Source organism: Telopea speciosissima, chromosome 7, assembly GCF_018873765.1.
Source record: "Telopea speciosissima isolate NSW1024214 ecotype Mountain lineage chromosome 7, Tspe_v1, whole genome shotgun sequence".
NCBI lineage: Eukaryota > Viridiplantae > Streptophyta > Magnoliopsida > Proteales > Proteaceae > Telopea > Telopea speciosissima.
The window spans coordinates 66,774,394-66,796,309 of record NC_057922.1 but is presented as its reverse complement, the minus strand read 5'-3'; the positions used below and the strand labels follow the sequence as shown (position 1 = coordinate 66,796,309).

At 39.8% G+C, this 21,916-nt stretch overlaps 1 protein-coding gene across 2 annotated transcripts in view; it reads right to left on the bottom strand.

Annotated features, from left to right (window-relative positions):
• Nucleotides 1-21,916, bottom strand: part of LOC122667021 (1-phosphatidylinositol-3-phosphate 5-kinase FAB1B-like) — a 65,057-nt gene that overhangs the window by 35,027 nt on the left and 8,114 nt on the right. For both annotated transcript variants that reach the window (XM_043863174.1, XM_043863175.1), the window contains 2 exons: nt 1,054-1,207; nt 231-575 (listed from right to left, as the gene is read on the bottom strand). In XM_043863174.1, the coding sequence (XP_043719109.1) occupies nt 231-575; nt 1,054-1,207 (499 nt within the window). The remainder of the gene's footprint in view (nt 1-230; nt 576-1,053; nt 1,208-21,916) is intronic.

Below are 21,916 nucleotides of genomic sequence, written 5' to 3'. Positions count from 1 at the left end.
ACAATTAACTTGATTATTGAAGCGAAGATCTCCCAGGTAAGTTGTGAGCTACACAAAGTGGTGGTCTCAGCAGGTACCAATGCAGTATCACATAATATACCAATTCAAATTACCAAGATTTTGAACCAATAATATGCCATTTGTAGAAATATTGCAGTCAGTATGACTTAAACTTTGAAATACCCAACCCAAAATAGATTGAGTTGGGGCTAAAGTTTTGTGACGCTTACAGTACAACCCAATGGCTTTGGACAGTCTTCGAAGAACATTAATGTCTTCACCAATTTCTTCCCACCCTGTCCAGCACTGCCATGCTCTTCAAGTAACTTCTCCACGTGGAACGTATCACAATAACCCAGCTTCTGTGAGGAGAGATGATCAATCGAAGGGACAATTTGTGCACCTGTGCAACGGGCTATACGCTCTAACAGTGGCCTCTTAATATTGAGAACAAGTGATATGTCTTTGGCAAGGAGGTACTCTTGAGCAAAACGGGAGACTGACTTCTCTACTAACAGAACATTGGGGTGGTGAGCATCTATCTTAGCAACTGCCATCTTCAAGTGGTCCATTTCCTAAGGATGTAAAAGCCATGAGAAAACAAAGTCCAGGAAAGAATATACTTGTTTGAAAAGTAGCAAGCAATAAATGCCTAAATGTATAAACTGAAAAGAGATTCCAAGAGAGTGAGATAGTCTCCTGCATAAACTGTTACAACCGCTTATCACAAAAACTCGAGCTGTTAAGAAAGGGGCAACAATGATGTATATCAACACCCCCTGCACATGCAGGCCTATGCATACACGGCCCCACGTGACACACACTCATGCACACCATCACGTAGCACCAAGGGGAGAAAGTGTCGGGGAACCCCGTTGCACTTCCCAGGGATTGAACACTCAACTTCCCTACTATGATACCATGTTACAACCGCTTATCCCAAAAGCTCGAGCTGTTAAGTAAGGGCAACAACAATGTATATCAGCATGAGCACCTTACTCTCACTATCAAGTGCACAAATTTAAAGAACATGCAAAGGTAAATGATTGAAACCTGCTGCAAAAGAGTATCAAAACTTGAGAGGAGATTCAAAACCCGCTGATATTCAAGAGCTCCTCCAAGGATGAGAAAACGAGGCTTCTGAAATTTTGATGTCATTCTCCGGTGGGCTACATTTTTCTTACAAACAACTCCTTTGACCACCATACTAGAAGAAATGAGGTCAGATGCTTCATCAGCAAAAAGAACATTGAAAAAGACAGCGATAAGAACAAAATAACTTTTCAGAAAAATGTTGTACCAGTGATAAATCTGAAAACAAAGACTATGAAATCCATACAAGCAGTTTGAGTGTGAAACACAACCAGGTAGTCCAAAACTCAGAAAATAACATGATTTTATACATGCAGAATTCAGATACGTCAACTCTGCAAGTACAAATATTAATTAAATGACCCATACGTAGGTTTTGGTCCTTGGTCACAATTAGATATGGGAAAAAGATTATATTGTTCGATTCATTTTTGTGCATGTCACTTTTATTTCTCAAGTCTTTATATCAGTATCATTATAGCAGTACAGCTTACTACTTGACTTTCTCAATGGCCATTTGGGGGGGTGGGGGGGGGAACCTAATACCCAGAACCCTTTTTCACAATCACATGCAAAATATATTTTGCATGACAAGAATACTAATGTCTGATGTCAGAGAAGAAGTTGTCCACTACCATATTGGACACATAGCACACACAGAAAAAGGGGCTAGGAATTTGGGACTTCATCATTCAACATTTTCCCGGCAAAATCTATTGTGTCAAAAATTATATTGATTAATGTCAAATATTTACCCTTCCATCTTGTCTCTTGGATACGAGCTATATTAATCCTTCATCTCCTCATAACATCTATCAACTCCAAGCTCTTACCCGTTAAGGATCCAATGTTCTAGGAAGCTAATCTAATCCTACGTTTTTGGGCTGGCATAGTTCCTCTCATTTGCCCTTGCCTAGTTATCACCGCATCCGGGCGTCAACACGGCGCATCGCATACAGGGGATGCCCTAGTAGAAAGAAGATGGAAAGACATGAGATCAAGAAAATAGATCAAAAACCAAAAGGATCCATGCAAAAGTTGATTGACCGAAAATACTAAAGTGCTGGCTGCCGATCTTACGCACAATCGACGACCTCACAGTGTCGGGAAATTTTAACATGTCAAACACACGCGACCACTAAGTCGCAATGGAGCAACCTTACTATTGAGCAGGCTAGACTCTACAATCAAAATTGCACTGGACCTTCTACTGCTGCTACTACCACTTCCGGTGACCTTTCCCCTACTCAATGGCACTATAGGTTGGGCCATCTATCCTTATCCAAACTTCAGCATATGGTTCCTAGTTACAAATCGGTGTTTCGGCTTGAGTGTGAGACATGTGAACTTAGGAAGCATCATCGGTCGTCCTTCTCGTAGTGTGTGTCTAGAAGTCCTCTTTATTTTCCTTAGCACATTCTGATATTTGAGGTCCTTGTCGTGTCAAAAATAGATTATGTTTTTATTTTGTCCCTTTCGCAAACGATCATTCCCGATTGACATAGATGTATTTATTGCAAAATCTTTCAGAGTTTCGCTCTGTTTTCAAAGATTTTTATCATTAAAAAAGACTCAATTTGATGCTTCTATTAAAGTTTTTCGGTCTGATAATGCTCTTGAATATACTTAGCGTGAGATCTCGGCCTTTTGCTCTAGTCATGGTATGATTCATCAAACTAGTTGTTCTTATACACCTCAATAGAATAGGGTTGTTGAATGGAAGAACAGATATTTATTGGAGATTGTTAGGTCTCTCATTTCCCCCCCCCCACTAGGAATCAGAATGAATGTATTAAATAAAAAAGGAAATTACAAAGAAAGAACCTAGGCATTCCCAGATATTACAAAGAACAAAAAGGATAGAGCCCCATCTTCGGCAATGCCATCAACAAGGCTGACTTCCCCAGAAGAAAGCTAACTAAAACAATATATGGGCATTCAAAAGATATCCTTTCAAGAAAAGTATTAACTCATCCCGAAACTCCAAAATTTGTTTCATCCCTTGATAGGTAGTCTGCTATTGGGTTGGATTCTCTAAGTTAGTGAGAGATCCTCAAACTTATAGAAGTTAGAAGAGACTGCAGACAACTTAGTCAATCTTGCCATAGAAATCATGGAAGTTGATTTGCCTGAACAAGAAGAAGAACAGAGGCTGAATCACATTCATTCCATACATCAGTGAATCTCAACGCCTTGATGAAGTGAAGCCCTCTCATTAAAGCTAAAAATTCAGTAGCAAAGATAGTTTTAATCCAAGATTTTCTTTAAAGCCATGAATAATATTTCCATGAGAGTCTCTAAAGACCCCTCTTTGCTAGTCCTTCCAGGATTACCCAGAGATGAACCATCAATATTAAGTTTGATACATGGGTATGCAAGTTTGCACCAATAAGTTTCAACAATACGATCTGGTGGTCTAGACTTGATCGGCAGCAACCAATTTAGAGATACAGATCAGATCGTTAACAGTAGAGACCCACTCTTTTAATTTGCTACTGATGTCCCCAAGATCTTGTAAGATCTTTTTGAAAATTAATTGAGTTATCTTTTTTCCTTCATGTCTTTTGAAGTTGCTTCCCAGCCATATATTGTATAAGATAATCACAAAGCCAGCTTTCCATGCACCTTGGAAGAAAATAATACGTGATTTCCAAGTCCACCATTGGATGAGTTCTTGAATAGAAGTTGCTTCATACATATGCTGCTGAAAACAATCAAGGATACAAGACCATATCTTCTTTGAAAAATTGCATTCCAGAAAAAGATGCTGAAGGGATTCTGATTAGGATTGGCATAGGTCACATCTAGAACGCATATTAAAGCCAATAGAACACAAAGCATAATCAGTTTGTAGCTTACCATAGACTAACCGCCACCCAAAAACTGAAAATTTGGGCAAGAGATTTGAATTCCATATCAATGAAAACATGGAACTTTAGGATTACGCCGTCTAATTTCATCCCAGGCTGAATGGACGGTAAAAGTACCGGAAGTGACAGGGCTCCAGACGCATTTATCCTCAACCTCCGTAGGTGGAATTCGGATAGTGCTAGCTTCGTCAAAAATATTATTTTTTTAGTTGATGAAACTCTTGGAAATGACCATTGATTATTCAAGGTGAAGTCAGATACTTCGATCTTTGAATCCTTGAATAGAGAAGGCTGGAGCTCTGAAGTTTCAGCAATGGACTGATTATCTAACCAGGTGTCATTCCAAAAATTTATATTATTCCCCTTACCAATAATCCAACTCTCTTTAGAAGATATATAATCCCACTCTTTTTAATCTTGGCCAGATAGAAGAAGAGTTGTAAGATTTTTGAAAGAGCCAGATGGATGAAGGAATCTTGCTCTGAAGAATTTACACAATAGAGAATCACCATGCTTGATTTTCCAAGCTAACTTGCATAAGAGGTCTTGATTGATGTCCCGCAATCTTCTAATTCCTAGACCACCTTCAATCTTCGGTCTACAGAGAATATCCCACTTTAAAACAATAACTTTTGATCATTCAATATCTCCAGTCCAAATAAAGTTTTTCATCCATCTTTTAAGAGTTAAAATCAGATTCGGTGGCCACCAATAAACTGAGAAATTATGAACTAGAATGCTAGATATAACAGATCTAACCAACTCAACTCGACCCACCATTGATAGAAGCCTTCCCTTCCAAGTTCCAACCTGCCATCTTAATCTTCATTTGGTCCATGATGGGCACCAAGGGTTCTCTTCTAACCCTTCCTTTGAAATCTGAATGCCAAGATATTTGATGGGTAATTTGCAGACAGGAATCCCTAGTGTATATAATTGCTTGCTTTCTAGATGGTGAGATGTTCCCCAAAAAGAACTTACTCTTTTCTAGATTAATGTATTGCCCCGAAAAGCTGTGATATTTGTCTAGAAAACTCTTCAGGCCATTGATATACCTGGAAGAAGCATTCATAATAATAAATATGTCATCAGAAAATATCAAATGGGTTGGAACTTCAATACTTCGCGGCAATTTGATTGATTTTAGGTTCTCTTCTTTGGTGAGTCCCTTCAATCCTCTACATAGAGCTTCCTCTGCAATAATAAAAAGAATAGGAGATAATGGATCTCCTTGACGAAGACCTCTCCCAACTCCAAATAAGCCTACAGGTCCACCACTTAATAAGAAAGAAATCTTGGTAGTAATAAATAGTTAACGAATCCAGGAAATCTATTTCCTGCTGAAGCCGGATTTGTTGAGCACCTCAAATAAAAACTCCAAAGATAGTGTATCAAAGGCCTTCTACACATCTAATTTAATTCTAAGAGCTCTACCTCTCATAAGTCTGTTCATTAAATTCGCTAACTCAGAAGCCATACTGATGTTATCAAAGATGATCTTGCCGTTTTGTAAGGCACCTTGTTCTTTAGATATTAACCTGTGAAGCATAGGAGAGAGTCTCAAGACCAAGATTTTTTATATAATCTTGACCAAAAAAAAAGTTACCCATACAGATAGGCCAGAACTTGTCCAGGGAAGAAGCACCATTAACTTTAGGGATTAAAGTCACAAAACAATTGTTCACTCACCTTGGCATAATACCAAACTAGAAAATCCCTGACAGCCTGGCAAGTATCATCTTCAATTATATCCCAGCATTTCCTAAAAAATACTCTTGAGAAACCATCTGGACCTGGAGAACTCTTTGGATCTAACTCCCAAATTGCAACTTTGATTTCCTCAACTGAAGGAATTGCTTCAAGACTAAGGGTATCCACCTCATTAATGATCCTGGGAATACAATCTAAGAGCTCAACATGAGACTCAGTAGGGGATGCACTATGAAAATTTTCATAATGCCCACTGATGTAATCAATCAATTCCGAGCTACCTTCCACAATTGAACCATCAGGCTTAGTTAGACATCTGATTTGGTTTTTCGATCTGCGCAGCTTCATTGATAAGTGGAAAAACTTTGAATTCCTATATGTTTGAGTTAATCATTTAGCCTAACTTTTCTTCCAGTTTAAGAGCCTTGGAATAAGCAGCCTTTGCTTCTATTTCCTCATCAAATAACTGATCATTCAACCCACAAGAATCAATAGTATCTTGAATAACATCATGAGCAGCCTTTGTTTCTTTTACGACAGTATTGATATTTGGAAAAATATTTTTGACCCATGCTTGGAGAATTGGCTTTAATCTTTTAAGCTTTTGAAAAAGCCTATAAATTGGGGATCCCTGAATTTCCATGCACCAAGAATTCTTGACAATATCCATAAAGCTATCATCCTCCATCTAGAATCTATTAAGCCTGAAGGGGCAATTTCGAGGCTCAAGAATAGATGCAAAATAGACTCCAATTGGATAATGATCAGATGCAGTAGTTTGTATCTCTCTGGGAACAATCATGAAATAAATTTGTTCAGTTATGTAACCCGATAAGGGTATTTTGGGTGTTTTGTCCTTTTTTCTTTATTTATTCCCCTGATATAAGCATAGTCGGCTATACAAGGGCATTGTAATTATGCTCATAAGTAAAAGATATAAATGAAGGGGCTGTAAGTGAAGAAACAATTCACTCAAGCCATTCTCTCATTCTTGGTTCAGCTAACAAAATTAATCCAAGCTTCATTACAAAAGGAGCGATTCAACACAGCCTTAACATTACCAATCCTTCTATTGTTGGTCCAGGTGAAGTTTCTCCCATGAGAACTAAGCATGATGAGATTACAAGAATTAGCTCAAGCACCAAAATCAGATGCAGACCCAAGATTAAAAGCTCCTGGCCCTTGTTTTTCATGGGATTCGAGTGTAGCGTTGAAATCACCAAGAACAATCCAAAGACACCAAGCTTCGACTTCATTCGCAACGATAGCCCATACATATAATCTTTTGTGCATCCGTACACTCCAGTACTTCAAATGCCTTCTCCAGGGCACTAATCCATCTCTCCGCCCATCGCCTCGAGCTGATCTTGGAAAACCCGGCGGCTGTAGTTTCTTGAATCTCTCCATTACCCTAGCAGTGGAGTTGTCTACAGCATGCTGAGGAACCAAAGGTGGAAATTATGGGGGTTGATTGACTGACCATAAGTCTCTACGCTTCACTCTGAAGCAGTTAACACGCACAAAGGTGATGATAGGATGCTGTCCCATCCAATCCACCGATATAGTTATGTATTGATCAGAAAATCCCACAATTGAGGGATGTAACAGATTTGACTTCCAAAGAACCCAAAGATTGGGAACCTTATCATGACGATGATTATGAATAAAGTCGAATGAATAACCAAGCTTGTTAAAGAACAGTTAAGGAAAACATATTACCTCAACATTTGGTTTTGCCAGGCATAAGTAATTTAGAAAAACATGTTACCACTTTTAGCATCGGCTCGCTTTACTCCTCTAATATTCCAATAGAGGATACACATTATCACTGATTTGAGGAGTGTAACGAAACCAAGGATCTGTCTGACCAGTACCAAGTAAAGAGAAGAGAGAGAGAGATTGAGAGAGAAGAAGAGAAGGGCAGCCGACTAAGTTAGCTCTCAGTAACGTGAGAGTAGTCTCTTCTCCCTTTGTCTTATATATAATAAAATCAAAAGAAAGTTACATTAGAAAAGGAAACTAACTCCTTGTCAGCCAAGGAGAGAAAATAGGAAGCTAATCTAATAAGGAAACAAGAGAATCTAATCTAGAGTAGGAAACATAGCAAAGAAATAGCAAGTAGACTATGTAATCACGATAGGGACAAACTCCTACTCCTGATACATATCTTAACACTCCCCCTCAAACTGGAGTATACATATATCAAAAAGCTCCAGCTTGGAATAACAAGAACATAGATTAAGAGGAGCACCAGTCTTGAGCATAAACAATAGTAGTAGACACTAGTGAGCACAGGGAGAACTTCTTTCAGGTAGTAGTATCAACTCAAGTACACCAATCATCAGCACTTTCAGTAGATAATAATCTTCCTGTCAAATCCAATCAGCAACAAGAAAAATAGGCGGCAGTGTACAAAAACCGCAACCCACAATATCGTAGCAGCAACATCAACAACAAGAGTGTTTTGGCTTACACTCACATAAACCTCAATATCAAAAAACCTCAAAAGGGCACAAAACCCCACACAAGGGTCACAAGGCCTGAAAGCCTCAATATCAAAACCCACGATTGTAAGGTTGCTACGGCCCACTGGTAATATTTAGCATAAGGTTGCTATGGCCCACTAGTAATGTGTAGCATAAGGTTGCTACGGACCAGACAACGTCAGGTTGCTGGAGACCAAATAAACATGAATTGTTGTTGAATACCATCTTCAGATAAAATTGTTGCTGAGGCCGAACAAATAAATAATAACCATCAGATAAAAATATGCTTGAGTTGAAGACTTGAGCAGATAAGAGAATAATAATCTTCAATCTCCCCCTCACGTGTAGCATTATACGTGGACAAATAATGACCACTAATAATCAGCATCACAAAATATCCAATAATCATGATTAGCGCTGCAACAAGATCCCAATAACCTCCAATTCACTCCTTCACGGTAGAAGTAATCTCCATGCAAGTAAGATCCCAATAAATAATTTCCAATCTCCCCTCACTGTAGCAAATAAGTGTCATGCAAGTGCCAATCTTCACAAAATTGGAACCCCATATTGATGTGATCAAGGGCCCACCAAATAATAATATGGTAAATATATATGTCCAATGGTAATTCTGTAATTACTTCACGCAATCCCCAAGTAATGCGGAAATCAGATCAAAATATCCTGGAATCGGTATGGATCCATCGAAGTGCACAATAAGCAATAATGCAAGGGTTAATGACAGAACTGTAATTAACTCAATGTGAAAAGGGAAGGGCAAGGCTGTAATTAAAGAAATTCAAGTAAAGCACAAACAGGGCCAAGGGTAAACTTGTAATTGAAAATAAAATAAGGATAAAGTTGAATAATAAAGCAAGGGGAGGGGTAATGTAGGAAAAACAAAAGTGGATGGGCTTTAATGGAGGGGCATTATTGGAATAAAATAAGGCAAAACCAAGATTAACAAGTAACGTGATACTTGTAAAATAGGCTAAAGTAACGTGATATGGGCATAGTAACATAAGATGGGGGTAATATGGGAAAATTAGGTTAAAATAAAATAAAAGGAATTGTAGAGAAGGATGCTATCTTCTTCCTTACGACTCAACAGAACCAGCAAATCCAGCGGAAACCCAAAATTATTCAGTTAATAGTTCTCTCTCTTGCAAGCTTGGTTCAGCCTGAAATTTAAGATGCTGTAACGTAATACCAGGGCCTATTGATTCCCACAATATTGAGTCCAGAGATTAGCGATGGTTGAAGTGGTGATCCTGAAATCAGCCTTGGCGGTAGTTGCAAGTCAGATCGAAACCAGGGAGAAACCAAAACACAATAACAGCAAGCAAATAGGACCAGCAAGAAACTGGTTACCAAGTAAACGAGTAGCATGACTGTCTCACACAAGGAGCGAACGATCTGATTGAACTCATCACCTTACCTCCAGCGTGAAACTCCACCGTGAACCAGAGGCGAAAACCAATGAATCGAGGCAGGAAGAAACCCACCGAGAAAACCAGCGGAAATACCAATATTACGAGAAACCAGATCGATAGCAGCAGTAATCGCAACAAAGAAACCAGCAGAAGCAAAATCAGAATAAACACTTCAGAGAAGCAGAGTCAATTGATCAGGTATGATTCTTCATACAATACTTCAGTCGTCAACATTCGAATCCCATATGAAACCCTAGTTCTTCTTCTATGAACTAGGGTTTCCTTCTTCAAACTGGAAACCCAAGACAACTCTCAAAACGGCAATCACAGAGAGAAACAGGTATTGGTTACTGCTCTGATACCATGTAACGAAACCAAGGATCTGTCTGACCAGTACCAAGTAAAGAGAAGAGAGAGAGAGATTGAGGGAGAAGAAGAGAAGGGCAGCTGACTATGTTAGCTCTCAGTAACGTGGGAGTAGTCTCTTCTCCCATTGTCTTATTTATAATAAAATCAAGAGAAAGTTACATTAGAAAAGGAAACTAACTCCTTGTCAGCCAAGGAGAGAAAATAGGAAGCTAATCTAATAAGGAAACAAGAGAATCTAATCTACAGTGGGAAACATAGCAAAGAAATAGCAACTAGACTATGTAATCAAGATAGGGACAAATCCCTACTCGTGATACATATCTTAACAAGGAGGATGGGCAATGAGACCTTTTTACAGTCTGATCCTCTTTTCTTCTAGACTTTCGAAGCTCAACTTGAGATGAACTAACTTGTTGTTCCTTCTCCATGGCTACTGCATCTACTGCTGCTACTTCTTGAAAATTAACAGTAATGGTGCCATCACGATAAGTACTTTGGACCATCTCTTTAAGGGCTGAATCATCTCCAACATTATGGCTTCGTGATCATGTGTAACAAGATCATTGTTACCTCTTCTCATTTTCTGATCAGCATCATTAGTAGCATTTGTTCTACCACGTCCTTTTGATTGTTGTCCACCTTTAGATCTGCCTCCCCCTGGCGGACGACCTGCTCCACGTCCAGGAGACCTGCCAACTCCAAGCCCAGTACCTCTTCCCCTACCACGTCCTCTGCCTTCAGTAGCAGGCATGAATTCATCTTCTTGGTGCCTCACATTTATATTATCGTGAGTTTCAGAATCAGCATCAGGATCTGAATGGCTTTTATCATCGATATTATCATGCATGTCCCTAATATTATCAATAGGGGTAGGAGTTGATGTATGGCGCTGCTGCAACCCATTCTCCATAGAAACACGCTGTTCATCAACCATATTTTTCTCATTCTAATTGGGAATATCAGAGTCAACCTGATATTATTCTTTTCTTTTCTTTCTTTGGAATATTTATGTGTGGCCTATCTGCAGTACCCACAGTGATCCATATCGTCTTCGTACAGACTGCTTGTTTGAAACAATAAGGATCAGAAGAACCAACTTGCTGTCTTTCCACACTGATTTCCTCCAAACGTGGATCACCAATTTCCAAATCAACAAGAAGACGTGCAAAGTGACCCACTAAAGTTCCCCTTGTTCGACGGTCCAGAGCAGTTGGTTTCCCAACAGCCTTTGCAACAGAAAAGAGTATATCCTCCTTCCAATATTCGAAAGGAAGATCCGGTAGATGGATCCAAACAAGTTGTCTCGTTAACTTTTTTGAGTTTACATTGAAATCGAGTTCCCTGAGTTGGAATCGCCAAAGCTGACCTTCTACTCTTATAGGACTTCTCTTCCAAATAGCAGCCATGTCTTCTTCGCAAGAAAACTTGTAGATCAAGAATCCCTTACCGATAGGGAAAATTTCAACTTTTTCTTTTAGTCGCCAAGAATCCTTTGCAATCTTACGTAAAGAATCTAACGAAACTAGACGTAGATTAATCCGTCCTATAAGAGCAAATTGAAACTTCGATACTTGATCCTCATATGATTGCTAGGTCCCTCATGATTCATATGCATGTTCCCAAAAAATGTGTGACGCTATACTTTCCGCGTGTTATTTAATTAACCAAATGTCTTCTTCCATTCTAGCTAACCATTCCCCTTTGTCTGTTTTGTTTCTGTTGAATGTTCACGGATTACCTGTTGACCCATGACCCGGACCCGGATACATTAAAGTGTCCAGGTTCATTATGCACATGTTGCACATGTGATTTGACAAGGATTTTATTTCCTTTATTGTAATGATCTCTGATTATAAATAAAGAGGCTGTGGGCACATTGTTCACAAGCCATTATTCATGAAATTCATCATGGCATCAAAGCGGGAATCCTGGAGTTGAATTTTTTTCTATGTTCTCCTCTCCTCTTTCTCACAATTGTGCCCTAGCCACCGCCAGCCACCACTTTCCGCCTCCCTTCCACCTTCCGCCTCTTCTTTTCTGCCACACCACCACCTTCAGCCCTTCCGCTACCCCCTCCCCTCCTTTTTTTCCACCTCCCTAAGCCCTTCCGCCCCATCTTCTTTTTTCGCAGAAGGGTTTCTCCGCCCTTTTCTGCTACCGCCTCCCCTTTTTCACCCTTGGTGGTGAGTTGACTCCCACCAAGGGGTGTTTCTGATCCATATGCTTTAAGCATCTGTCCGGATTTTTTTTTACCCTTTCCGGTGATTTATTGTTCGAGTTTCTTAAACTAGCCATCATGCCAAGAGATTCTGACATTACCACTGCCACATCTGGACACAAAGGCACGACTCAGCGTGATTTCCTTTCGTTCCAAACCAGTTCCATTAAATTAAATGGTAGCAATTACTTATTATGGTCTCGCTCTTGCTTATTCGCTATCGGTTCCCGTGGCCTTTCTGGCTTTATTACTAGATCGGTAGCCAAACCAACTGATGTTGGTTGTGCCCAAGACAAGTGGGTGACGTTTAACTTCCTTGTCATGTCCTATCTGGTGAACTCTATGGAACAAGAAATCGTCGGGCGTTATCTTCTTCTTGATACGGCTGCGAAGATGTTGAAAACAGCCAAGGACACTTGCTCTAAGATTGGCAATGTTGCTGCTAGGTATGAGCTTCGCCAAAAAATCCTTCAGACCAAGCAATCGGAGTTAACTCTTTCCCAATATTATTCCAAGTTGTGTACCATGTGGCAACAACTAGACTTTTATGGGACCTTTACTGCTACCTGTGATGCGGATACTACTACTTTTCAAAAATGGGAGGAGGACTTACGTGTTTTTTATTTTCTCTTTGGTCTCAACATTGAGTTTGATCAGATCCAAGCCTCCGTCCTAAATCGAGATCCTCTTCCTTCTCTTGAACAAGCGTATTCTCTGGTTGCTGCTGAAGATGATCGTCGGACAACAATGATTCAACCTGTTACCCAAGAACGATCTGCTCTTCTTTCTGGTTCTCAATCTGGTGCCCATGGGAATTCTGTCCGTGGTACTGGGACTGATCGTATGAGCAATGATCGCTCTCCGATCAAGTGTGACTACTGTAGCAGGGAACGTCATACCAAGGACCGTTGCTGGAAGCTCCTTGGGCATCCTGCTGATACCCGGGTCATGGTTCAAACCGTTCTGCCCGGGCAAACCAAGCTGTTTCTGATGATCACTTTTCTGATCAGACCGGGCCTCTTTCCCAGGACAAGATGCAGCACCTTCATAATTTGATGAGCCGACTGGACACTAATGCTTCCTCTACTTCTTCTACGGCTGCCTCTGCCATTTCCATGCCCGAAAATTCTGGTTCAGGTATTTCTTTTAGTGGTACTTGTTCCTCCGTCGATTCCACTTCTTGGGTAATTGACTCTAGAGCAACAGATCACATGACAAGTTCTCCTTCCAATTTTTTAACTTATTCTCCTTTATTTGGTAATTCCAAAGTTCGTGTTGTTGATGGATCCCTTTCTCCTATTTCTGGAAAAGGGACTGTACAGTGCTTGCCTTCTATGCATATTTCCTCTGTTTTACATGTCCTGAAATTTTCTACTAATCAGTTGTCCATTAGTAGTCTCACCCGGGACTTTAACTGCAAAGTAACCTTCTTTCCTTCTCACTACCTGTTTCAAGACTTGGACTCGGGACGTACCATTGGTAGTGGTAAGGTGGTTGGTGGTCTCTATGTGCTTAACGGATCCTCTTCTGCAAGTTCTGCTTTGGCTTCACACGGCTCTCCTTCTGGCACTCCAGATTCTGCCCTTTATGAACTTAATAAATGGCATCGACGTCTTGGCCATCCCTCTCTTAGGGTTTTAACTACTTTATTTCCCTCTTTGGTTAAAAGATGTAATCCAAACAATATTAGTTGTGATCCTTGCATATTTGCTAAACAAACTAGAGCTACTTTTCCTATTTCTGAAAAAAAGAAGTTTAGTTCCTTTTGGTTTGATTCATTCGGATGTGTGGGGCCCTGCCCATTGTGTGTCAACATCTGGGTTTCGTTGGTTTGTTACTTTCATTGATTGCTTTAGTCGGACAAAATGGGTTTATTTGATGAATCAGAAGAGTGATGTATTTACTTGCTTCCAATTATTCCATAAAATGGTGGAAAATCAATTTGTTGCCCGAGTGAAGATTGTCCGTACTGACAATGGGAAGGAGTACATGGACGGCTGTCTTCAGACCTACTTTGACACTCATGGGATTATATATCAGACTTCGTATGTTGACACACTAGCCCAAAATGGTGTTGCTGAGCGAAAAAACCACCATCTCTTGGAGGTTTCTCGCTCCCTCATGTTTACCATGAATGTCCCTCCACGGTTTTGGGGAGATGATGTGCTTGCTGCCTATCTTATTAATTGACTACCTACTCGGGTCTTGGATGCTCGCTGCCCTCTTGAAGTCCTTCTGGGTAATTCATCCTTTGTTGTACCTCCAAAGGTGTTTGGGGGTGTTGTTTTTGCACGCAATCATCACCATATTGGTAAACTTGATCCTCAAGGTTTACGGTGTGTTTTCTTAGGGTATTCTGTCACTCAGAAGGGCTATAAGTGCTACCATCCCCCCCACACGGCGGATGCTTGTTACAATGGATGTTGTTTTCCGTGAATTTGAGGCCTATTTTTCACCCACTACACCTCTTCAAGGGGAGCCTACGAGTGAAGAGGTGTCTCCTCTCATTGAGCCATTGGAGGTTGAGATTCCAACTATTGAAGAATCATCTACAGAAATAGAGCTTCAAGAAGGGATTACTGGGTAGGAACAGGATTAGGGGGAGCTTCAGGAGCAGCTTATTGTTCAGGGGGAGACTGGAAAATATCCTTCCTTCAATGAAACGTTTGCCAGAGGAACATGGCACAAAAAGACTACCACCACTGACCCACCTCCACCTGTACCACCGGCTCCAAGTTCTACTCAACCTACTCCAAACTCTGGTAAGCCTGTCTATGATCCTAGTCTTGATTTACCTATTGCTATTAGGAAACCTAAAAGGAGTTGTACTCAACATCCCATCTCTAATTTTGTGTCTTATGATTCTCCATCTCCTTCCTTTCAAGCATTTGTTTCCTCCCTATCTTCTGTTTCTATTCCTAACTCTTGGCAGGAGGCTATTGCCGAACAGAAGTGGAAAGAAGCAATGAATGAGGAGATGGATGCTCTGGGAAAGAACAAAACTTGGGAATTGACATCTCTTCCACCTGGGAAGAAACCGGTTGGTTGCAAATGGGTCTTTGCCATTAAGCAGAAGGCAGATGGGTCTGTTAAGAGGTACAAGGCCAGATTAGTTGCAAAAGGGTTCACACAAACCCACAGCATTGATTACCAGGAAACATTCGCCCCAGTTGCAAAGATGAATACAGTTAGAGTAATAATCTCCTGTGCTGTTAACCAAGGCTGGGAACTTCAGCAACTAGACGTAAAGAATGCCTTCTCCATGGTGAGCTTGAAGAGGAAGTCTACATGGAGATTCCACCTGGGTTTGCTACTTCAAAGACTAAAGGAAAAGTTTGTCATCTGAAGAAAGCACAGTATGGCTTGAAGCAATCACCAAGAGCTTGGTTTGGGAGATTTCACAAAGCTATGGTGTCAAACGGCTACAAGCAGAGTAATGCTGATCACACATTATTTATAAAGAAAGTGGGGCAGCATGTCACAGTGTTGATTGTCTATGTTGATGACATTGTGATCAGTGATCACTGGAAGTGATACTGAAGAAGTGAAGAAGTTAAAGAAGTACTTGGGGACTGAATTTGAAGTAGAAGATCTAGGGAGATTTAGATATTTCTTAGGAATTGATGTTGCCCACTCAGCACGTGGCATCTCTTTGTCTCAACGAAAATATACCCTTGATCTACTCAGTGAAACGGGAATGCTAGGATGTAAGCCTGCAGACACACCACTGGAGCCTAACACTCATCTGAAGAGCAAGGAAGGAGATCCAGTTGATAAAGGCAGCTACCAGAGATTAGTTGGTCGCTTGATATACTTATCTCATACCCAACCGGATATAGCATTTACCGTGAGCTTGGTCAGTCAATATATGCATGACCCTCACTCTTCTCATTTAGAAGCAGCCTACAGAATCTTGAGGTACTTAAAGTCTTTACCTGGAAAAGGAATTTTGTATTCTCCTCACAGCCATACTCGAGTAGAAGCATATACGGATGTTGATTGGGCTGGTTGCCCTGATGACAGGAGGTCTACATCAGGGTACTATACCTTTGTTGGAGGGAACTTAGTCACTTAGAGGAGCAAGAAGCAATCTGTTGTTGCTCGATCAAGGGTGAAGCTGAATTCAGGGCCATGGCACATGGAGTTTGTGAGTTACAATGGTTAAAAGGTCTTCTACAGGACCTATACCTTCCGACAACTCTTTCCATGCGTCTCTACTGTGACAGCAAATCTGCCATTAGTATAGCACAACCCAATCCAGCATGACCGTACCAAACATGTGGAGGTTGATAGGCACTTCATCGAGGAAAAGCTGGAGCAAGGAGTTATATGTGTTCCATTTGTTCCGTCCAATGATCAACTAGCAGATGTCCTTACTAAAAGTCTTTGTTATAAGTCTTTTTCTTCTGTAATTAGCAAGTTGGGCATGCATGATATATATGCACCAACTTGAGGGGGAGTGTTGAATGTTCACAGATTACCCGTTGACCTGTGACCCGGACCCAAATACATTAAAGTGTCCAGGTTCATTATGCACATGTGATTTGACTAGGATTTTATTTCCTTTATTGTAATGATCTCTGATTATAAATAAAGAGGTTGTGGGCACATTGTTCACAAGCCATTATTCATGAAATTCATCAATGTCAAACATCACCTTTTGTTTCCTTTGCCGCCTCGAGTTTTTGGATGCGTGTGCTTTGTTCATAATTTCCAACCCCTAGTTGATAAATTTTCTCCCAGGGTTGTCAAATGTGTTTTTGTTATCTACTCCTGAACTCAGAAAGGGTACAAATGTTATGACCTTCTTACTCATCGGCACTTTGTCAATGATGTTACATTTTTTTTAAATACTTCATATTTTTTTTCTCCTACAACTAGCTCTTCACTTAACACAAAGCAGTTTGCACACCTCCCATTCCTACTCTAATGCATTTTACTGATGATCCAGCGGTTACCTCATCTGCACCACTGAAAGTGTATCAACAGCGTAAGAAGACAGTGCAGTCTACTTCGTTTCCACCTGCTTCACAGCCACCACACGATCTGAACCTCCAGTTGAAGCTCCTAGTTTGTTCCCATCTCTTGACTACTCCTCCTTGCCCTCAAACTTCCATGACTACTTATCCTATTGAGAATTTTGTTTCTATAGCTCATCTTCCATCTCCATTACATAACTTTGCCTTCTCCATATCTACCAATTCAATTCCTAAACTCATCATGAGGCTTTATCTCATCATGGGTGGAAAGTGGCTATGGAAACGAAAATGGATGCCTTAATTTTTTTGACAAACATGAACCCTAGTAGATTTGCCTCCTGGTAAGGATCTTGTGCGGTATCGTTGGGTATACACAATTAAGTACAATCTAGATAGCCTGGTTGAACGGCTTAAGACCAGTTTGGTTGCAAAGGGTTATACTCAAACCTACGGTGTGGATTATTTTGAGAACTTCTCACCCGTTGCTCGTCAAATTCAGTTTGTGTGCTTATTTCCTTAGTTGTGAATTTAGACTGACCTCTATATCAGCTGGATATCAAGAATGTGTTCTTATTTGATGATTTACATGAGGAGGTGTACATGGAGCAACTTCCAGGGTATGTTGCTGAGGGGGGAAATTCTCACAGAGTTTGTAAGCTACACAAGGCAATTTATGGCTTAAAATAGTCACCTAGAGTCTGGTTCGACAAGTTTAGCTCTATTGCTAATCGGTGCGGTTTTTCACAATGTTATTCTGATCACTTTATATTTGTTCGGCATCGGGGTTATAGAGTAGTCGTATTGGTTGTGTATGTCGATAACATTTTAATATCTGGGGATGATGCATTCAGGATTACAGAGGTGAAATCTTATCTACATCAACATTTTTAGATGAAAGACTTGGGTGCCCTCAAGTATTTTCTTGATATCGAAGTACTACGAAGTAAGAAAGGGATTAGTTTTGTCACAGAGATAATATGTTAGATCTCTTGTTTGAGACCGGAATGTTTACTTCTAAACCGGTTGATACTCATATGGATCTGCACCAGAAATTTGGGACACATAATGACGAAGAATTTGATGACAAGCACCGATACAGGAGTTTAGTAGGGAAACTTATTTACCTTACTGTTACTAAACCTGATATATCTTTTGTTGTTGGAGTTATTAGTCAATTTATGGTGTCACCCAAGAAAACTCACTTGGAAGCAGCATGTCGAATATTAAGGTATCTAAAGGGAGTTCCAGGAAAGGGGCTCATTTATCAACCTCATCAGCATGTTGATCTGATTGGATATTCCAAAATTGTCAAGGAGTTGCCAAGGCGCCGCCTAGATTTCAGGGTGTTAAACGGTCCAGTTTCGATTAAACAGTTTGGTTCGATTTTGACTGCTTGAGGGTAGAAACCGTAACTAGACCGTTTAACTAAACAATCTCATAATCAAAACCTGGACTGTTTGGTAAACGGTTTCGGTTAAATGGTTTTTAAATAGTTTTGTTTAAATGATTCGATACGGTTTCGGTTAGACGGTTCTATACACATTTACTACTCTATTTACTAATACTAGTTATTAGTTAATAGTTATTACTTATTACTTACTAAGTTATTAGTTTATACTTTAGGAAAAGGAAATCATTAATGAAGAAACATGACTGCTTAGTAGTTCCTACTTGCTAGGTTTTGACTTTTTGTTAATAAAAAATAAAAGTTGTTAGGTTTTTAAATGGTTAGACAGTTTGGTTATAATGGGTTTTAATTGGATTACACGGTTTGAAACCGTTGGATTAATCAGTCTAAACCGAACCGAACCGTTCAACTAAACAGTGTCATTCCTAAAACCATAACCGGACCATTTAACTAAACGGTCTGCCGGTTTCGATTTAAATGGTTCGGTTTGGTTTTGACACCCCTACCTAGACTTCCAGGCGGATTTCTAGGGGTCTAGGCGACTGTAGCCTTAGTGCAAGGCGCCTTGCACTAGTTTAATTGATATCGAACCAGGTTCTAGCACTAATTTATGCCAAATATCATTTAAGTAAATGTTTTTATTATTTACTTAAGATATAAATAAACAAATACCCTATTTGAATCCAGTAAAAATGGTTAAAAAATCAAATTCCAAAAGCATAAAAATTCAACCCCCCCAGTTCAAGAACAAAAACTGGATTTTTGCAGTAGGTGAAATTTTCAACTTTCTAATGCTGGGGTTTTTCTCAAATCTAAAAATTCAATAAATCTTAATATGGTAAAACATTGTTAAAAACAAAAAATGCGGTAAAATATTCATTTGTTTTGATATATAAAAATATATTTTCATTCAAAGCGATTTTGACAGCATTCGCGCACTCCAAATAAGGTTTGGCCGGAACATAACTCCTTCAATATAAATCAGATTTAAGCAATCTTGGATTTGTTGGAAAGCTGGTTTTGTGCTCTACCTAATACAAAAAGTATTGTGTAAAAAATAAAATCACTTGATCAGTCAAACTTTTTAGAGAACAAGAACATATCTCTAAATCGAGAGCAGTTTAATTACTTATTGATAAGATCATAATTTCTAAGAACAATATAAACCAAATGTGAGACTAGGTATACCTGGTCAATAACTAATTCCAAGAATAGTATAAACCAAATGTATGTTTTGATTGTTTCAAACATCCAATAGCTTGCTTCTTCAGTTTTGTTGTCTTCTAGTTCTATGTTGATTTTTTATGACTTGATGTGGCTTAATATTGATTTTTGATGACTTAATTTTGATTTTTGATGACTTAATTTTGATTTTTGATGACTTGATAATGTAGTCCTAGATAGGTAGAAGACCTACTAGGAGCCAGGTAAAGCAAACCCTCACAAAAAGGTGCTGGCCGATTGGGGCAGATTGGAGTATTTTAGGTCAAATCTAGGTTTAGGTTTATGAGAATAGGGTTGAATCTTATATGGTTTTAATGGGCAGGTCTAGGAGAAGCTAATAGGGTAGGTTTGAACAAGGTTTAAACAAAAATTAAAAATTACAGAAATTAGGGTTAGGGTTTCGGGTTTGGGGTTTTAGAATTTAGGTTAAAACTAGGGTTTAAACTTGGAATTAGGGCAAGGGGCTAAGGTCGAGTGTTAGGGGCAATGGGAAGGGTACTCGGCTGTAATATGGTGTAGTTCCAATGACTGAATTGGGCTATAAAGAATTTAGGATTTTTTTGGGTTCTACAGAGACAAGACAAATTAGGGTTTGAGTGGTTGGATGGGGCTGCAACTTAGGTCGAGTGAAGGAGGAGATGAGAGGGGGCTGTGGTTGAAATTTGGTTGGGTTTGGATGGAGGAACAAGGTTGGACAGAATTTAGAACAATTAGGGTTTATGGGGATCAATGGGGTTTTAATGGAGGAGACAATTTGGATAGATTAGGGCAGGTGGGGCTTGGGTTGGAGGGTTAAGCAGAAGAGGGGAATGCTGAAACAGTAAATAACTTACTGGTTTAAGGAGATCTTCAATGGCAGCAACCTTGAAGACAGCTTTGAAGATGAACCTCCCGATCTACAAGATCCACCAGCCCTTCAACCTTGATATGACTCACAAGGGAGGTCTTGATATGACTCACAAGACAATCTTAGAAGAGAGAAACAGCAGCAGCAATAACCAGCAGCACAGAAACGAATTTTTTTTAAACTTTAATTGGTGGGGAGCCTCTCCCACGATTTCTATTAATAAGGGCCTAAGGGCCACAATCCTAATACAAGTTAAAATCCTCTCTTCCAAAAACGTGGAAGGAGTGTGACTCAATGAAATAACTCAAAGTTAAAAGTCCTAACTACCCCTATTAACTTAATACACTTAAAGTTAAAACTCTTAAACTAAGAAGATTCCTCATCAACCAATAGGATATAAGAATATAAGATCCTAATAGCCAATAGGAACACTTCACTTAAATTAGACCAACTTAAATTGAACCAATTGGATGCAACCAATTTGAACCGGTTCAATTAAAGACATAAAAATAAAACTAAGTATAAACTAGTCTAAGGCTCCTACTAAAACCCTATGATCAGGGGGCTTCTTCAGCTCTTGGAGGCTTGGATCTGCATCAACTCTCCCGGTCTCCCCAACTTATAGACATTCATCTCCGATGAATGGGTGAAATCCATGCGACACTCTTGCCATTTGGAGTTAAGCTTCTTGACATCATTAGTAGGAGTCCAAGTGCTATGCTGTTTGGAAGAAACCCGTCCAAGAACTTTGTGATGATGAGGGGGAAGCAACATGTGGGCAGCAGCTCTAACACTTCCCTGGCAGAATTTTGGTGAGGCTGGAACGGTAGGAATAAAATCTTCAAGTAGCGGAGCCTTCTCTTCAAAGAACCAAGGTGGCATCACAACCTCTATATGATCTTCAATGCTAATAGCCTTCTCATCAAACTCCACTTCTTCAAGAACAGCATCTTGAATGTCATGACCTTCTTGTAGAATGCTCTCAACTACCTCTCCATCATCAACCACTTCATCCATCAAGACTTGGGTAATAGCATGAACACCTCTAGCATCACCACCCAAATCTTCAAAGTAATTAGCTAAGTCATCATCATCATCTGGGGGATATGCATGGAAACCAGGTTCATTAGCTAAGTCATCATCATCATCTGGGGGATATGCATGGAAACCAGGTTCATTGTCATCATCAGGGGTTTCATCTTCCTTCTTAGCCACATGGACAGATTTGTGCTTTTGTGGGCACTCCTTGGCATAGTGTCCAATCTCATTGCAATGGAAAC